Raw genomic sequence first — 20,475 nt, 5'->3', positions numbered from 1 at the left:
AGCATGAAAACAAACATGGAATATTTGTATGAAAATATTGATGCACTTTTTGCAAAACAGAGGAAAATAAAAATATAATACATAATAAATTTGAAACAATTCGCGTCGAGAGCAAAATAAAAAAAAAGATGATGAATTTTTCCGTATTATAGAAAGAGAATGCAATGGTTTGAAACATTAGTTTCTTAAATTGGGGAAATAAGGGATATTGGGGGGGGGGACTCTTTTTTTTAACATAACTCATCGTTCTTACCTCCGCACATCCAGGTTTTAAATGATAATTCAAGATTCTCGCCGCCCCAGATGTCGAAGCCGCTGTCGTACGTGCCGATCCGTTCGAAGAAGGCTCGATCTATCGAAAAGAGGCCGCCAGCCATCGTTGGCGACCAAACGGGTTCGGCCGGGTTTTTGTGCCTCTTTCTCTCCCTCTCTGGCACCGCGTGCCAATTGAACTTGTTAACAAATGTTGATATATGTCAGAAATATTCGCCCGTAAAATGAGCTGTCGTAACTTTTTAATTAGAAATTACTAAGTTGATGTAGCTTTATAAAATAAGAGCATTTAGAAAGTCATAATGCTGTCAATCATATTTTTCAGTTTTAATTAGTTCATTTTTTAGTCGGCTTTTGTGCATTCAGTGCATTCTTTTAAATAACGATACATATATCAATTTTTGCCGCGTAAATAATTAGTCCCACATCACGCTGTCGCGCGCGACAATCAATTGCATTCCACCAAGACAGACGTATTCTCTGCTATCGTTTCCCGATGCTCGCAAGAGAGCAGCAAGAAGATTTCGTTTACCTGGAGATTCCAATCGAATCCACCGACATTTACGCCGCCCGAGTCGCGCCAGTGGTATTCCAGAGTGGTGTCGTCTATAACATCGATCACCGGACAAACTACCGTTGTCGGATCGCGCGCGATGCGATCCAGAAGAGGTTCCAGCCAGCCCTCCGTACATTCGCAGTGGCTATCCAGATACGTGAGTACCGGAGCTTTGGCTGCCGCGGCGCCTAACAAGCGCGCCCTGATAAGACCCTCTCGTTTACTCGCCCTGATAATTCTCACTTTCGGATAATTCATCATATAGTCCTCCAACTGGCGCTTGAGATGAGCTGCGGAATGATTGATTTTCTTGTCATTCGCCATTTTGTGTGAAGAAGCATCGAAATAACAAAATAATGTTATTAAAATACTTAAAAAGATATATATTTTATCTTGTTAACTTAAATATTTCTATACATATTTATTTATTCTATTTTATATATTATATATCCTCCGTTGTTATAATTAAATAAACGCAGTATTTGTCACATCGTGTTAATATTTTGCATACTTTTTATAGAGAATGTCGGCATTTAATATTAAACGGTTGCATAATTCATAGCATAATCTCGTAATATATGACGCAGCGTTATTGACGGGACTTGTCGTCTTTAATATCAGGATTTGCTCGAATATTAATCTCGCGGGACTTGCAGGTTTTGTCTCAATACCGTTGTTTGCTAGACCTCCGCCGATTTGGAATATAAGTTACCCGCAGGATCTATGCTTCAGCGAAGGATAAATGTAACAATAAAGTGAATCTACCAGTTTCCCCTGCAAGGTTTCTCTAACGTCGATTACGTCCTAAATGTCAGCTTACGGTTTATTTACGATGTCATTCGCAAGCTGTTGTGGCAACAGCAATCACCCGTTGTAGATTCATTCCCTATTTGCAATCAATTTAATCGTATTAAATAGAAATAACGATAATCTTGTATAATGACGTTTTCCCCTATGTACGTACATATGTATAGATATATTCTTATATACGGATTATTAACATTTTATCGTCGACTTGGTAAAAAGTAGCCACGATAGCTGCTTATAGTTCTAATAAGGATTATGTACGCCCGACTAACCCTTAATCCGCCATTAAAGTATCCTAACGATCGACTACAAAATGAGGATGTAGTTTACAAATTTTATATTTGAAGACTTGTTTAGCAGGAAAATAATAGATAGCTTTATCAAATCGTAATAGGTATTAGAATTGCTGTTGGATTAAAAAGAAATTTATCGCTACAGCATTTTATCATTTTCATCATTTAATCTTTGTCTCATTCGAATATAAATCTTGATTAAAGGAAAGAATGATATCCGACACTGAAAGGTTTTAATGCCACTTTTGAGCGGATATTACGAGGCCTCGATTTGTTATCTCGCGTTATTTCTGACAATCGTAAGCGAGATGTAGATTTACGACGTGTATCCGCCTATAGTTACGAATCGCCGGGCAGCAATTAGCAGATATTCGTGATTTATTCTCCGTTAGGATGGCTTTATGAGGGACCGTGCCACTAATCCTAAGCCTCTGCCCTGTAAGCTCGCTTAACTATGGATAGTATAATGGGATTCCACGGATCAGCGTGTTTCGTGCAAGCGCAATGATTACCGGACGAGACGCCCGCGCCGGCTTGATTTTATGCATCCTTTGGTTGGGCTGCGCGCCTGATGAGCTTTAATAAAATCGTCATGCTCGACGTACTTTTGTTTCCATCTCGCTATCTCCAACTACTCCGTACTTATATTCCGTATCGATTCACGGGAAGAATTTTCTCGTGCCGAGATAGGAAAAATATAGATATCGCGGTACGAATCTTGCCGATAGTCGCGAATTGAGAAAATGTTTCTCTGGAAGTACGCTGTAGTGTGTCGAACGAGGCTCGCTACATCATACTCGTTAGCTTGCACTCGAACGAAAGATAGACCGTAAGAAATCAGAAAAGTCAGACATTTAATGTACAAGCAACCGAAGCGGTGCGCGCGTACGCGTGGAATTTGCGCGCGCGGATTCCACGCACATTCCAAACCGAATTAATTTCTAATGAGTGCCTCGAACACACAGAGGCACGCATAAACTGGCTGTGGCCATTATTGCAGATTTCATTATGACTTTGCTGAGTGCACTATATGAGGCGTAGATAATGGAAACGCTCAAAGAGCGCCCAGTCTGTCGCCGTCGAGAGCGCTCATAATTAACTCTGTAATCCCCGTCCCTTATATAAAAGCTAATTATCGTACGTGCGTTTTGTCGAGGGGGGGCTAAAGTCCACATTATAACAATTATTACAACTTTCTTGCGGGCTTAATTAATCATTGAATTCATTTTAATCCACGTCTGCACGTTTTGGTGGACGAAGTAATAATTCTTTAAAATATACTAAAAAGAATAATCACGATACTATATAACATGTATATAATCTATATCGTTGAAAAGAAATATACCGTGATAATGAGAAAATAATTATAGACATTAAGATTCTCATGAATTATAATACCTAGGTTGCAATCGTAAATTAAAAGCATGCAAAAATTCGTTTACCGTTCGCATTTTTTTTTATTAGGTATCTTCGTAAAGGAAGAAGGAAAAACACGTATTAGGCACAGTGTTATAATCTCCTTCTGTGATAAAGCAATCAGCTGTCTATAAATAACACATACAAAGCTCGCCAGGAGATCACCGAAGCAAGTGATTATGTTTATAGGTTTAACTTTCAATCGGGACGAGGGCTTATCTTGAGCTTTTAATAAAGATTGCAGCAGCCATCCTAGCTGTACTGTTTTCTCGAACCCAGCTTAATCTCGGACACCTTTTCTCTCAGGATTTTTATGTTCATCCGCCTGTACTATATGCGGTAGGATTCCACGCGATTACCGATTGCTCTTTTCATTCGACGATGCGACGATTTAACCGAAAAGTAATACGATATTTTTAACGCGGAAATGTGTCGCAAAATTTCATCTATTTCGAAATTGATATTTTTTGTGTATCGGTGATGCATATTTTTTAAATATAACTGACGTTTATATAAGTATAGAGGTCTTTTTTTTTGCTGACAGACATTTAATTGTTAGTTCTACTAGTTTCGTAATTTAGATTTCGATTTAGTGGTTCGTTGCATGAACGTCAGTTTATTCGAAAACATGCAGATACGTTGGAGCTATAATTGCCTTTTTGCATCCAAACAATGCGTACGGGCGTACATATTTGTTTCGCCCGCATTTACGAAATTGCGTGTTTGATATATTTCTATCAACTTCACGTACATGCCTTTAGGCGAGAAACCGACAGATAAACACGAATAATCACATATATACAGTTTTTCAAGTTAATAAAAGTATCAAAACTTGTATAAATGACGCATATTTTTCTAGGGTAAATATGTGTATAGTTCTTCGTTTCGTCAAACGGCATTTACCCTATCTTTATCGTCGAAAAATATAGGAACAATTTCAAATACTTTTTCTTCTTCCAACAAGGAAAGTTCGACAACCCAAAAATTTCTAAAAATCTAAAAAATTGCAGAAATAAAGTACATGTGGAACCTAACTATCACTTATATATTTTCTGTTTTGTTTGACAAACTATTTTAAAAATGAAAATATCCCTCAAGGATAAAAAAGTAAAAAAGTAAAAAAAAATCTGATTTTCTATATTTCTGTTAATATCTCGGATACACTAAGAAATATTGAAAATTCAAATTCTCTTTGAAGGAGTGCTTTGACCCTTAGAATTGTTTATCAAACAGAAAATTGCTATATAATCGAGTTGACGAATCTTTCTTGTAAGTATATCCCGAACATGTAATTTTCGACATAACGTATTCACGCCTGATTTCGGGAAACGAGAACAAGGGAGGACGTTAAACTTATATAGAGAGGCGAGCGGAGTTTGTATGAACCTCTCGTAATTTTCAGAGTGTCTGTAAAGCAGGCTGAGAGTTTCTCTTCTATTCACGTCGCGGCGACACAGTGGAGAGATGGATCGCAATTAATCGATCTATCGCGAAACTACGAAACACTGTCGCGATAACGAATCACCGTTCTGAATGGAGACACGGTTGCACGAGCAAGTACGCGAATATAATGGCTCGCGGTTTCCGTTCGCGTTTCTGTGCTTACGAGTTTCCCCTCTCGGCGTTCTATCGAGGATTTTTCATCGCACGGCGATGAGAGCTGCACGAGGATTTATGACGCTACGGAAACGATATGCTATTCCGCTTCGATCGCGCATAGAAGATATTTCGTTTTGAATCCAAAGTACGTGTGCAGTTCGAGCGATAACGCGAAAGTAACTCGTCTACTTTTCGTTTTTATACGAAAGAAATACTTTAAATATATTATATCGCGCTATGCGTTAGAGACGCAATTTACGTATCAATTTTCAATTTTTTCCCGATAAACGCATGGATTATTTCGCGCAATTTTTCAATAAAAAAAAAACAGATGAAACCTGTTTTGAACCACGTATAAATAAAATGAAGGCTATTTTATTCGTCTATTGCGTGTTGTTATAAAATTCAACGATTTAAGGAAAATAATAACGACAATTTATTAACTTTTCTGTTACTAGTTAGAAAAAGAACTTACGCATGTCGGAGAAATCATCGACCAGAATAATTTCTTGTATGAGATGCTCCGGCGATCTATCCAGCACGGAATGCACTGTACGTAACAATACGGACCAAGCTTCGTTGTGGAAGCAGATAATTACCGCTGTAGGCGGGAGGTCCTTCAAGTATCTACCAGATTCCTTACACCTATAACACAAAGGCATCAAAACGATCATTAAATAAACTGTTAACAATCTGCAGATAAAAGTCATATTATTGTTAAAAATATATGTATATCTTGTACAAATTATCAATAGTACGAACTATCGCTGCACTTTATTTAAAATGTAGATCTTGTTCACATTCCGCTAATGATATTAACGATAGGGAGTTGCGCGATATTGTTTTGCAGAACGAGGGCGTGCACTGTAGATCAGTAGTGCGGCCAAATCGAGTTCTTGATTTGCAGACCGCAACAGGGATGATTACGAGAAACCAATAATATGTACGAGAAGATATGTCAGGAAAATACGGTAATACGATTAAGGGAGGGAATGTTCGCAAACTAAACGCTCACGAGGTGTACGCTCGCCCGAAGCTCGCCGCAAAATGAATTCCAGGGATGCAGGGATTGCGACTTCCAGACCTAGTTAATGCATATACGAACACACAGCTGGTCGCCGACAACACGTCGTGGTTTATGGATACGGCAAATAAAATGTGTGCTTTCTTCGTTTCTTCGGAATATTCGCGAGAGCTCGCGTATTTCTACGTATTAACGTGTACCTACTCATTAAATTTTATATGCGCGCGTCGTATTTATCCAATATTTATTCTGATGCACCTCTATTCGCGATTTCATAGTCTCGTAATGCATTCATTACGTAAATACATTTCTATTCACAATGAATGTCTTCGTAATTAGCTTTCCTATAAATACGTACGTTTCCACCCATGAGATAATTATCATATATTAATTCAAAGTATTCGTTCGTAATTAGCGTATTATACCGCAGCCGAGAATAAGTACATTGTACGCGTTACGTTTGTGCGCGTTGCGTGCTAATGAAGCGATTACGAGAAGTGCCATTCAATAACGGCCATAACTATGATTACCATCTGTGAATAATTTCAATTAACAGCTGCCAGCACGCGCATCGCTCACGAAATGTACTGTTTGCCAAATTTCCGATTTATCCTTCCTGATGTACCGAAGCGAATATCTACTCGTGAATGAGATCCCTTTCATAATCAGTTTCCATGTCAAATTGGAGGCGTTTGTATCAGATAAAATGTAAAATTGAATCTACATCTATACGTGTATATTTTATCATCGGCGTGTGACAAAAACAGCGCGGAGTATGCAAACATAACAAACATCAGTTAACATGAAGAGAGGTTAAGAAAATGAGACGAGGTAAAATAGTTAAACAATAGAATTACGAACAATAATCAGCTAAATAGAAAAGAAAAAGAAAAACTTCTTGAAAACAGTAGTCAATATCATCATTTTGCAGATTGGAGTATAAACGTGGATATACGAGAAGAAGATTACTGAAATATAATATCTATATTTTGTAGCTCTGCAGTAGAAATTGCAAGATAAAACAATATCATTGATTGAAAGTCGATAATATAATATACAGCGGTAACGTAGAGAATAAGTATTTTACATTTCCGTCGCTGTGTAGTTTCACATTCACCCGAAATAAATGCTTAACAAATATAAAGAATAATAAACGATATCACGTTGAATTCCACATAAATTGTCGCGGATATTTATACGTAATTCGTTTTTATCTACGTACATGATAAATTTAACTGCGCTGAAACTTAAATTGTAAATTGTAAGACATGTATCACATGAGATGTAATTAAAATTTTTTACATTGTGCGGGGTAGAAAGGTAGAACTACGATACTACAATAAAATAGCAAAGACAGTCTTCCACTTATAAAAAAGAGAGGTTTAATTCTTCTGTCTCAAATGAATGCTATATCTGACCATAAATTCGTAAAGATAACGATGCACGTCATATTAAAAAATTAATAAGATTAATAAAATTGAGACGGAAATAAAGGTTTTATTCCAGGCTAGAAGAGAGGCCAGAAATGTCTGTCTCAAGAAATTTGATTCGCTTAATTTTACCACAGATAACTGATTCAATATTAACATCATCTTTTTACATCTATTTTATTATTTAATAAACATTAATCTCCTTTTTCTATCTATAATGTACACGACGCTCAAGGAAGTTTTAATCTCTGGGTCTATTATTAAGCAATCTTCTCTGATATATTCGGTGACTGTATTATAGATACAATTGTATAATTTATTAAATAGCAAAGTATAAATAAATATGGAAGTCCGAATATATTATGCAATCTGCTTATTATTTGCCTAGTATTTAATTTTTATTAATACTTGTTTTAATTAAACTTCTATTAAAAGTTAATGAAGTTCGAGAATATATAATCTATTTCTAAAAGTTTTTAAAGAAAATATTTTATAGTAGCATTTATTGATTTGCAGAATATTATATGTACGCGTGTATATATAAAGTTTTCATGATGATAACAGAAACGTAATATGATATTAATTGAAAAGACTAGAGTTTGTTTTCATATATATTCCTCTAAACTAACATTTTATCAGCGTAAAACGTACGCTTCCTATGTTATCGTTGATTGCGTATCTGATGCGCCTTAACCATACATCAGATAAGCTTTTGACTAGAAAAGCAAAAGAGGCTCGCAAACGCTCGAGCTGAATCAACGCTATTTGCATTTGCATTCCTCTCATCCCGCATTAGTTTGTGTACTCAATTTTAGCAGTAAAGCCGGCGAAATTCTCATTTTCAAATGCGGAGCACTTGCGTTTTTAATTTCCAACATTGTCGGTGATAAATCCCGCAGTAATAACGGCTTCCACGGAGAAAATTCTGGTCGCGGTTTGTCATTATTATCGCACATAATTCTTGCAGCAATAACAGGTTTCTTAATCTCCTTTTCTATAAGTCATTTTTAATTATATGAGCAATGGTACTCTTTACGTTATACCATTAATAATTTGATATAATTTATGTAATTTTTATGAAAATTATAATGATACATCGACTATTTGATATATCAACTACTCGCACATGACTGATCAATGTAAGATTTTTCCAGTTTGTTAAAAAAATCTCTAACAAATTCGCACGTGTGATTTATTAATTCATAATGGTGCATTGTTAAATATTAAAGGATAAAATTTAAATCAATACCTTGAGTTAAATAATATTTTGTTATTTTTAACTGCCATGTGTGTCGAAATTTATCATTTTAACACAAAACAATATTATTTTAACTCCATTGATTTAGTTAAATTAACAACATATTGAGCAGGAGCAATGGCGACTTATAGGAATAATTGAAAATAATTAAAATCGAGTACAATTTGATATTACGAATTTAACAGTGTATCCGGTTAAATAAACCTAAAATCGCAATCTTCCGTTTAAATATTATACCAACGTTCAATTTATATAACAGAATAAATCATTCTATTAGCCGGACGTGGGGGAGAATTTGCCTATCAATGCGTATTTATGCTGCTCGCGCAGTTTGAAAGTAAATCATGGCAATATCGTCACAATCATATTAATATCGCGAGAACGCGCGGCCGCGAATATAAATCGCGCGGGCGGCACGGCTCGAACAAAGTGGGAAATCGCTTAAGCCAGTAAACGCATCGATCGTTTCCAGTCGATTGACGTTCAACAGCGATATCCTCTTTCCCGTCGACAAAAGAGACTCCATTGTTGGACGGCGCACGGCGCGCGACGCGCGGCGCTCGGGACGGGTACCTCGAAATCAGCCACGGATATCGAATGAGAAGCGGCTTCTTCGCGCGTTCAGCACATTCGGCGATCACCCTTACCACCCCCTCATCGTTCCCATCCCCTGTCATCCCAATCGCCTAAACCCCGCGAGGCGTTGCACTCGATCAAACGCGTCACGTTTCATGCTGCATCCCTCCATCGCCATCGCGTCGCGTCGCCCGGCCCGCATCCCGGATGCGTGGAATTCTATTTGCAAGTCTCTTCGCCGTAGGCATCTCGCCTGCGGGGGATCTTGACTTGTCTTCGTACGCGGGAAATTGAAGAAATAGGCGTGCGCGAACTGAATGAAAGTCAAATACCGTGGAAGTGAGTGCACGAGCACCGAGCTACGGGGAAACGACGTTGCGCTGTGCGAGAAGAGAATCGATTTCTCGTGCTCAAATTCTTCCTTTGTTGGCCGCGCGCGAGTTTTCGTTTCCAATAAATCGTAATGAGAACATTCTCAGCGATTGCGTGTCCAGGTGGAGTCGATATATTTTGTCCAATTAAAATTCAAATGTGATAAATTATGGCGACCTTTCCGATGAACCACTATTAAAAGTTAATAAAGCTTGGGAAAATGTAATCTGTTTCTCAAAAGTTTCAAAGGAAAGCGCCTTATAATGGAATTTATTGATTTGCAGTATATCCAAGTTTTCATCTCATCCCTTTCGCCCGATACCGCAATAAAATGCGAGGAAAACGTCTTAAAACTCGCAAGGCTATCAGAAAATGCAGAATGAGATGTACAATCTAATTTAGTTTCCCGACGTAATTATATATCTTTAAAGAAAAACTTTCGCAAGGGTAGCATTGCAAAATATCTGTTTCAGCGTTTCGCAGAAAGATAAATGAAAGTTTCGTGAAGCTAATTGCGGCTTTTACGAGGCATCTTTCTTGCCGTTCAAGAATCGTTTGTCTACGGATCTCTAGATTATGTTGCAACATCCGACGTCGACATTCCTTACAAATGTTTTTCTTGTCTTCTTAATTGTACTCGTACACGTTATTCAATCCAAAAATTAATTAATCTATTAGCATAAACAATCAATAACAGTGAAACGATTAACGAATTAATGACATTTTGTATGTCGTGATAACGATGCTCGTGTGGCGTCCGAAAAAGTAATTCGAAAAGTAATCCGAACCTTAGAAATCGTAAAGCGGAAAAAATTGAATACTTCGCGTTATCCCTTGTAAGTTACGCTACATTTGGCTACATCCTTGGAGAATGGCTTCGAAGAGCATCTATATAGATATCCGGATATTCCCGTCATAACCGATGGATAAGGGCGCTGTTCTCGTACGAGATTATAGGACCATCCGGGGGAGAATAGATCCACATTTCTAAGAAAAATGACGCAGATAGTTCGAAATAGCCATCAGAACGACGCGATCAAAATGCACGATCCACGTAAACTCGAATCCCGAACGATTTTTCATCGTTATGAAGGTCGCGCAAGGTTTCTCGTTGAAAACGCTCAGACCTTCTCATACATGTAATAATAATAAAATATAATGTTGTAAGTGCAATATACATATTTTTTAGCGACTGACGGTTATTCAACTAATGAGACGCTTCTCGAGCGTGAAAAATCGAGCGCGGAGAAAGACGCGCGTTGCAATTTTCGGAATGTATACTTTTTCGTGCATTCTCGTTTATTGTTTCGCATCGAGGGTAATCTGGCAAGGTGGAAAAAATACAGGTGCGGTTTCAATTAGCCCTCCGCGACGAGAATATCGCAACTCGCGAGCTCTCGCACCCGCTCCGCGGAGTATCGTAAAGATCCGTAATGGCCCGGTGGGGGCACGGACTTTCGGCTGTGGGAGTAAACGAGGATATCCGTGATGAAGTGTTTCTCACCTTTCCTCGTGTGCCTCGCGGGAAGTTACTTTGTACACGCGCGTGCACATATACGCGCGGGAGACCGCCGTTAAGTTACGAGGGCTTTTGCACGCGGGCGTGAGCGGAATGCATTATAGCTGTATACACGTTCCGAACGTGTCCGCAGTTAACCCGCGAATTATTGTCTCGTTTATATCGTCGTATTTAATTTTGCGGGATTTCCGTGAGTCTGCACGAGCGCGGTTCCCGCAACATACAACGTTTACGTCGAAGCTCCATTCGCTGCTGGCGGGAATAAAAAAGAGCGTACGTCGTTCTGACACGCAAGCTATTTTCTTATGCCCCCGGTATTACTTAATAACATGGATTTATCTGTGCCATCGATTCTACTACTGCTTTCAAAGTGACGCGACGCTAAGTTAATAGCGACTTGTAGCTAATAAATGAGCAATATCGCGAATTTCCAATATGTTTTTCATACAAGCGCAAATATTCTGTAGAAAATCCTTCCGCAGCTCTCATATATGTTAATTTTAATTTTCATATAACGAGATAAGCGTGGTAAAAGTATAAAAAGAGTGTGTGCAAATCTCGTTTGTTTAATGCGGATAAAACGAAATGTAGAGAGTGAAATAGACGAAAACGAGTCGAAATCTGAGAGAGAAAGAGAGTTTGCAAAATTGTGATCGTTTAAGTATAAAGGTTCCCCCGGCACGCGAGAATGCGCGTGAATCAAAGCAATCGCGTGGCACTCATCTGTTCATCGATTGCTTCACGAGGGAACTGATTGAAATTCAATCTTAACGAGACGCGCTTGACGGCGCTTTGACAGGCGCGCGAAAACGAGTATGCTCTGCCAAAATGTAGGAGCACTTGCCGCCGGTAACAATTGTTGCGAGACCGCGCAGGAAGTTGTACGGAAAGCGCGAAATACGCCAGCATGGAGATTCCATATATGCGCGTGTCATAAAATCCCAAGTGAGCTTGGCTGCGCGACGACAGCTTTGTATCCCGATATGGCGCCAGCGACACACACTGGCATATGCCCTAGTGGGATGCGAAAGGAAGAACAGAGCGTCCTTGATACGTGATGGTTTCCAGAATTCTCGACTTCCGTATTCATATCAGATTTTAGCGCTAAACGTAACATGCCTGAGTCTCATGAGTGACAAGTCTTACAAAGACACACGAGAAATGCATCTGTTATATAAATCACTTTTTCTAAATATATTAATAGAAATTATGATTTCATGATCTCTCTTATTGTCAGATAATACGTTGTCAACTGGCTCTGACAAAACCGTCGACCACAAATCTAAAAGAAAAATTATTATTTCAAAGAAAAACAGACCGGAAAATTTAAGCTACGCTTTGAATGCTATATTACTGCATGAAATTTCACAAAGAACAGGTTAGAATTTAATTCGTTATTGCAGATTCTCCAGGTAATGTCTGTATAAAATAAAATGCCTGTCTCGCATCTAAAAGTATATTTCTTTTTTCCCCTTTGGATTCTGCAATCTATTAAAATTTCTGCACTTTATATAATTTACACAAGTTTTCATCCAGAATACATATCTCTTAAGTGATTGTGGAGAAGAAAATTACGTTAGAACGAGTAACGTTTCACCGGGAGCAATTGAAGCATTTTGCGCGAGCGTTCAACATTACCTAGAATATTCTTTCTAAACGTCTCAATGAAGTGGCGTGAGACTTTAATTCGACAATGTAACATACGGCTTTACGAGCGTCGCCGCTCGCAGTTTCATGTACATACCTCGTAAAATTTCACACACAACAGTTGACAGCGTTAACATGACAGCTTTGTGTCTCGAGGCAGCAGTGAAGATAGTCTAAGAGACATAACGCGAGAGACGCCTACCATTTCGGTTCCGTGGATGCTCCTGTTCCAGCTCTCGCTGGTAACTCGCATATTGTAGTTGCGATCGTATATACCCCTCTCCGGATTTATGTTATACTGTGGGATTTCTGTTGCAGAAGGAAAATTCCGCGCATACAGTCCAATCCTGGTTTTTCAGTTTATCACCGCCGGTTCTCCGTTCTGTACTATATAATTTTACGTATATATACCGCGCGATAGCGGAGTTTACGCGGTTGTTTCCACTTGCAGCGTCGGACCCGTAATGCCGGTCACTACTACGCGAAATACAATTTGGTCAACTGTAAGTAATTAGTGGCTTGACAAATGCTTCGGTCTTGTTTAAAATGCGTTATATTTAGCTTGACATTAAATTACAATAACAATATGCACACAAAATTTCAGTGCATTAAATTAAATTTAACGTAATTCTCATGTATTATTTTACTTTCCTGTTATACGAGTGAAAATATTTATCGGAGGAATAATGCGAGCTCTGCATGTGAGTTTAGAATAAATCACGGCGGCCATTGGCTGACGGCTAGTGCGTTTCAATTAACCGGCCTTTTATAATTGTTAATAACAGTCAAGCGCGAAGCACTTTGCCGTTGGCAAATTATATATATTTCGCTTTATTAATTGAGGAAATAATTTCAAATGACAAAAAAAAAAATGGAAATGATGTGAATACAAACGAAATTAAATGTGACAAAATATATTACCGCTACGCGCATATTCGAGACAAAAGGCAAAAGCAGAAATAATATATTGAACAGTTTTTGTATTAATACTTTCGTATTAATCATCTCCCTTCGAACACACTCAAATTATTTCAATTGCAATAGTTATTCTGATAACACATGGTTGTGACAATTATTCATTGCAATTATCGCGGAACGCGCGTCTCTCGCACGGGAAAAAAGTGTGCAACAAGCGGGCGGGTGAAAAAAAATGACGACGCCGCGAACAACTAATTCAACGTCGCCGCGCGTCCGAATTTTTGCGTCGCATCGTCGGACGCGATCGCGACCTGAAAGCCTTGGAAGGGGATGATGGATAGTGTTTACCTGTAATGAGTAAACATCCTCACCCGGCATCGCTCGACGGTGAGCTCGAGGGAGCGAGAACGCGTTCGTGCCGGCGCGACTGGCTCGCTAACAAGCGTCCTCGTTTGCATCCCATTTCTATACCTTTCGCAAAATCTCCTTGCACGCGCGTTACCGTCAGCGCCGGCGGAGTTAGCAGTCATTGAATTCGCGTTCGTGGAGGTGCATCGGCGTGGAGGTATACGCGACCCTCCACCTCCACGTTTGTATGCGCGCACGGGCGGGAGGAAAACACACATAGGTGCAGTGTAGTAACAACAGCGGCACAGCGCGAATTGACGTTGAATAAGCGATGCGGTACTCGCGCTTTACGAGATACGTTTGCGATCTATGATTAAAGAATATTTACATGCAACAGTTACACAGCGCATATCGTCCAAATAAGTATCTGAAACATTAAACGATCTGAATTTTTTAAACGCCCAATCCGCTTTAAATATTTTAGATTTTTGGTAAAAACAAAATACAAAAATAAAGCAACAAATTCATATTTGTTTATTCATATTTTATCTTGTCACACGCACGAGCTATTTTAGAGTTACTGCAGCATATTAACTCGGCGGCTCTGTGCGACGCCTACGCGCATAAACGCTTATTTCACGCATTTGTGTACACAACCGGCAGAGTAGGTTTACGTCGGGGATTATCTGTGAGCTTAACTACTGCTGTTTTCAGAGACAATAGAGGGAGAGATGTGGCCGGAGCGTAGCGGGCTTTATGAGCCTGATGCATCAGTAATACCGGTCGAAATTCGGCTGCTGATATTCCCATCTCCAGGCGGTATATGGTAATTATCGTATTGTGCAAATAATGCCGCCGTTATGTATTCAAATTGAAACATCGTCCGAATGTAATTAAAGCGGACCACTGCCGAGGAACGGGCGGGCCCGGCTGAGTTTCGCGTGGCGCCGTTACAGGTGCGCATAAAGCCCCGGACGGACAACGGCTGCCCGTGCATACATCTCTCATCACGTCTCGTTACATACGCAATTGTTAGCCGACGTTTCGGTAATTGCGGCGTCGATGAAATACCCAGGCGCGAAAAGCGCTGAGATAAGATCGAGGCTGCTCCGTGTGATACTATTTACAATTGACAATTTATTTATGCGCCATCACGCATCTGCATGATTAATTGTTGATTCACATGAGCCGGCCGCATTATGCCCCCGGCACAATACCCCACGCTGCAATATTAATATTATTTTGTTTTCCGCTTACGGCGTTCGCGCTAATTTGATCGCGCGTTAAAGCTTATTACGTAATTACGCTCCAAATCTACAAAATTTATATCAGTAATAAATATTACAATTTATAGTAGTAATAAATATATTATATATTATCTTTATTAATACAATTATTACTATTTTAATGTAATATTTGGTAATTGCTTTCAAAAGGTATGCGGAGCAAACAAGCATAATGTCAGTTATAAAAAGTTTGTAATCGAATTTAATAACAATTCGTCATCACCTAATTAGTACGCCTTTAATTAATAACGGCCAGAAGCGTTGTATTCAACGAGTTATTGCTCGCAGTATGGTGCGTACCAATTGTATACGTTACGTGATCAATTTCGGTATCTCACGGTCTTTCAAAGAGGGAGATAGAGAGAGAGAAAGGGTGGAGAGCGGAGAAGAGAGCTCTCGTTATCCGTTGTCCGAAACTGTCACCGGACTGGACAAGCTCACATAATTATCGGCATCTCCAGACAATGCCGCTCGTTAGCCACTGTGAAACTATTGCCCAAGACAGGTTCTCGTTCGCCGAAGGCACCACTAACCTTCGCGAAAACCAGTATTTCCTTGCTGGACGTGGTCCAAGTTTCTTGATTGTTTAGTGGACAAGCAACCTTCTCGCTTACCTACTTTTCCAGCTCTGTAGTTTTTTGTCTACTCTCTTCGCTGTCCGGAAGATGACATCGTGATCATTACGTAAACAATTAATAGAACATTCTTTAATATTATATTAAAATTTTAATTTATTAGATATATGAAAATCGCTGCTAATAAACTAGCTGCAACGTTTTCGATTAATTAAGCGGGACAAATATAAAAATATTGAGATCGAGAGATTTTTCATAAGGTATCAAGCGCAGAATCGTAGGATTTAGATTCTCTTCAAAGGAATTTTCTCCGTGCAATGTATACGTAGTAACGCATACTCAAGTAGACTCAAATTTTTCTTTTGTACACAGTTACATTGCAAAATTTGTCCCGCAGCATTTGAATCCATCTGACGAATCCTCGGTGTGAGCCGAGGTGTGTCTCTTCGTTGGGAATCCAACGCATTGTTTCGGCAACGAAAATAAAATAATATAACGGAAGGCGGGGGAACAACATCGCGAGGCCCAAGATTTAAGTGCGAGGATTTGTAACGCGGGAGAAAAAGCTCCCCCGAATGCCGGTGTACACATCGTCCGTTACTACTGCGAGCTGCTGCTGCCGCCGCCGCCGTTTCACATCCATCTCGCTCTCAGCCGCAATATAGCCGCGAATTAATTGGTCTTGCCCCATGATTAGTAGGTCCCACGGAATTACCGCGATGCCCCGCTGTGATTAATATCCTGGTGTTGCCAACTTTCGCGCGCGGAAGATTAATAACGGCGAAAACAGGAGTGGGAGAGGGGTTCCGAGCGGGAACCGACGCGGACAGAAGGGGGGGCCCTCTCATACGGAGAGTTTTAATACAGCGACGACGGTTTGTCACCGCAGAATTTCGCCGTCCAAATTCCCCGCGTTTCCTTGCCTCTCTATCGCGCTCGCAGCCGGCATCCGCCTGTGTGCCCTGTCACGCGCAGGTGTATAATCCTTTTTCAAAAAGTTCGCAGCCGCGCTTCAAGTGGAACCAGCGATGTGTTTCGAGTTTCGATCGGGCGCGACGTTTATGTGCGACCGAGAAATCGAGACTCTCCCGAGATTGTAACATTCTCTGGCATTACGGCTAGACTGACGTATTTCTGCATCCTTATGCAGAACATAAAAAAAGATATCGAGAAAGATATGCATAAAAAAAACGAACTTTGACATTATCTTGACTTGAAATTAGTACACGTGCGATCGCCAACTTGTTCGTTAAATATAGAAAATCTACCTATGTTAAATGTGAATGAAATGTGAGATAATGAAAAAAAAATTAAGGTCACATAAAATATGCTATTACGGCTCATTGGACATTATATTCACGGCTTGCGACATTTTCAAGATGTTAAATATCCTCGCAATCTTCGATGATGACTATTAGAAATGTAAAGCTGAAGTTAAGCTAAACGGTTTTCTGGATATAAATTAAAGTCCGTTTGATTTTCATGAGAGAAAGTACGAATGGCAGAACTTTCGCACGTTTCGCGAACTTTCACGGATCTAAGAATATTTACGCATTAGTGCACTTAAAAACATGATAGTAAGTAAAACACGAATAAAAAAAAAATATTACCGGATTCTGAAGCCAATTTTACACCAAAGTTTCATTTTTATAAAAAAGTAAAAATTACATTACGAAATAATGCAACTTAATTAACGCGGTTACAGCAGTAATTTAACAATGACAGCATTGTATTAATGTATTTTTCACTGTATTATTATTTCCTTACACAACCTTCAGCTTCCCTTTAAAGTTTGATGAATGTCGGAAAAAGCTCATTTTAAAGGTTGAAGCAGGTTGAAGCGTGCAGTATCGATTTCCGATTGAATTTAAATATCCTTCGCTCATACTTTATAATCGCAAAATTATCGGATATTAATTTAAATATGCAAATGACTTTTGATATTTTCTAGTCCTTTTATTTAAAAGTAACTTCTATTAATAAATTACCTCTCGGTCAAATTGTGTAATACATCTGATAAAAGCTTTAAAACCTACTTTTTGTAATTAATTACGATTTTTTTCTTAAATATTTTAACAAATGTAATATACATGTATATATATAATATTTTGTATAAATCTGCCAATAACATCTCCATGTCATTTCTCTATGTAGCTCTCTAACTGCCTAAATAAAATAAAAAAAAACGGGAAAAACATATCGTTAATTGTTTTCCCTGTTAAACAACGTGCATTGCCACGGTTTCAGCGGTTTTCGGATCGCCAACGGCGCGAAATTTACATTAAATATCCTTTAAAATTGAAGCTGCGAACAAGTTCTAAATTCACGTCGGCCAGCCACGCGCGTTCTGGCCAAACACGCAGATGAATGAATCCACGTCGCGGAGGCCGACGCAGCCGGTATTCAGACACACGTAAATTATTTCGTGTCGTTAACGCAGCCAGTTCTCCCCAATGACGTTTCGTAGAAGTGCGGTCAACGGTGCAAGCGGTAGCGTTTAATTAACGTATGCATTATACCGTTGTAGAACGTAGCGACCGCGCCGGTATCTGCAGACTAGAAACATAGCATATTAATCATAAATGTGGGGAGATTCCGATGCGTATCCCCGACACGCGTCACACGGCGCCGGACTAACTCCGCAACGCGCGAAATTCATTCGCGTACTTAAATATGCATATACGATTGGATTAATGCGGATTCCAACAGAAGTTTATAAATTGCATCGCATCGGGACCGCGGTATGTACGATGTATCGTCAATATATGTACGCATAATTCACATAATTCATGTTTGTATTGCTAATAAAGCTCTCATCAGAGCGTATTATGGCCGTGGATGAATTTGTACGGACAAATAACTATACACACATATAATATACATATGTATATGTATATAGCAGTCAAAATGAAGAATTTCCTAACAGGACACGTCATTTTGGGACATATTGTTTATATAACTTTCGAGTGCATCGTACCGTAAAAACAATACGTAGTGTTAACATTTGCATCTTGTAAATCTCCATATATCGGAAGTATCAATCTTTTCCGTTTTAATATGCTATCCATGTTTCCAAAATAATCAGACGAATGTCGCTAAATCAATGTCGGCACGTTAATTAATTCCTCGACAGTGAGAAAAATAAATAACGTCAGCAACATCCGGTGGCGGTAATCGATACTGGCATTTCCAAGTATTGTACCGTGCAATATGTTGCAGCAGAACGACAGTTGAAATAAAAAAAAAAAAAAGGTAAAATTAATTAAAGACAGGCCATGCTTACAGCATGCTCATTTTACAATACGGACGACAGCAAATATCAATGAAGATTTCGAAGCTTTGCTGTATAATAAACTATATGACATTAAATTGATAAATATGGAGGCAGGAAACATTATATTATACATGCGGCAGAATTTCGGGAATGTTATTTCATAATCGCAAGATAAAAATTCATACTCGCAAGATAAAAATTCCGATAGAATCATCTATATGAAAAAAAATTCTGTATTATTATGCTATTATTTTATAACATGCATACATTATAACTTGCAAAATTCCAGTAATTATTCACCGATAAAATTCTTCTATCTGCATCAACTTTTATTATCTCTGATCGTTGTTTTACATTTTCTGAAATCATTTTATCAGTCTTTTATCTTGACTTGCTCGACAATTATTCCTACATAATTAAGTTTTAAAAGATATCTTTATATTGAGAAAAAAAGTCGAAACATCGATAAATACTCTCAAAAAGAAGTAGTGAATTAAGAATGTTAATTTCCATCAGGCATACTCGCATTGCATATTCACTTCTACGTATACACGCCAGTTTATTCAAGCGTCTATAGCGACAGCAGATCAGTTGGCTTAATGCTAAGCGTCGATGTATCACTGTCTCCTGAGGAAACCTGTTAATTACCAACGACGGCTCATTAATAGCGTCTGTACCATTTCTATTCGATATCCAGAAACGTCGATAAGGTATGTCTTTCGTCTGCACATATGTGTGTGTATGCGTACGGTGTACGCGCACGAGAAGCGTGTCCAATGCAATTTCCAGTTTGATAAAAGCGCAACGCCAAGAAAACGCGGTCAACGACCGTGGCATTTTTCGCTGCATCTGCTTCGACATTTCCGATAGCAAAAGCTGCGATGGGCATTGTTCGGTCAAATTTCTTCTTACAGTTAGTTCGTATGTTCTCATTTGCGAGCGATATTATTTATCGCCGATATTGTTCGTCATTTGTGTTCTGGTGAGACATATAGGTATCGCGTATTGAGAAACGAGGAAGCGGAACTCATGGAAGTGATCGATGAGAAGAGAAGAGACATTAGTTCTAAAGTTCAGATATCTTTCTCCGTTTAGTCCCCCGGGGGGAAGGGGGGGAAGACCGGAAGATCAAAAGATTACAATATATCGACATCATCGTAAGGAGACAGAAGATACAGACTCAAAGGTACAGTCGTAGACACGTAATAAGACTCGCGACGATCCCGAGCCGAAGTGAAACTTACTTCTGGATTCTACTCGAAGAGGACTCATATTTTCCGGGCAGCTTGATAGCGGCTTTTGGA

At 39.0% G+C, this 20,475-nt stretch overlaps 1 protein-coding gene across 3 annotated transcripts in view; it reads right to left on the bottom strand.

Moving 5' to 3' along the window:
• Positions 1 to 20,475, bottom strand: part of LOC112456119 (putative polypeptide N-acetylgalactosaminyltransferase 9) — a 189,548-nt gene that overhangs the window by 16,998 nt on the left and 152,075 nt on the right. For all 3 annotated transcript variants that reach the window (XM_025018442.1, XM_025018440.1, XM_025018441.1), the window contains 3 exons: positions 5,420 to 5,589; positions 806 to 1,119; positions 254 to 452 (listed from right to left, as the gene is read on the bottom strand). In XM_025018442.1, coding sequence (XP_024874210.1) covers positions 254 to 452; positions 806 to 1,119; positions 5,420 to 5,589 — 683 coding nt within the window. The remainder of the gene's footprint in view (positions 1 to 253; positions 453 to 805; positions 1,120 to 5,419; positions 5,590 to 20,475) is intronic.

This window comes from Temnothorax curvispinosus, unplaced genomic scaffold, assembly GCF_003070985.1.
Source record: "Temnothorax curvispinosus isolate PA1 unplaced genomic scaffold, ASM307098v1 QBEX01006657.1, whole genome shotgun sequence".
Classification (NCBI taxonomy): domain Eukaryota; kingdom Metazoa; phylum Arthropoda; class Insecta; order Hymenoptera; family Formicidae; genus Temnothorax; species Temnothorax curvispinosus.
This window is presented reverse-complemented; position numbering and strand designations above follow the sequence as displayed.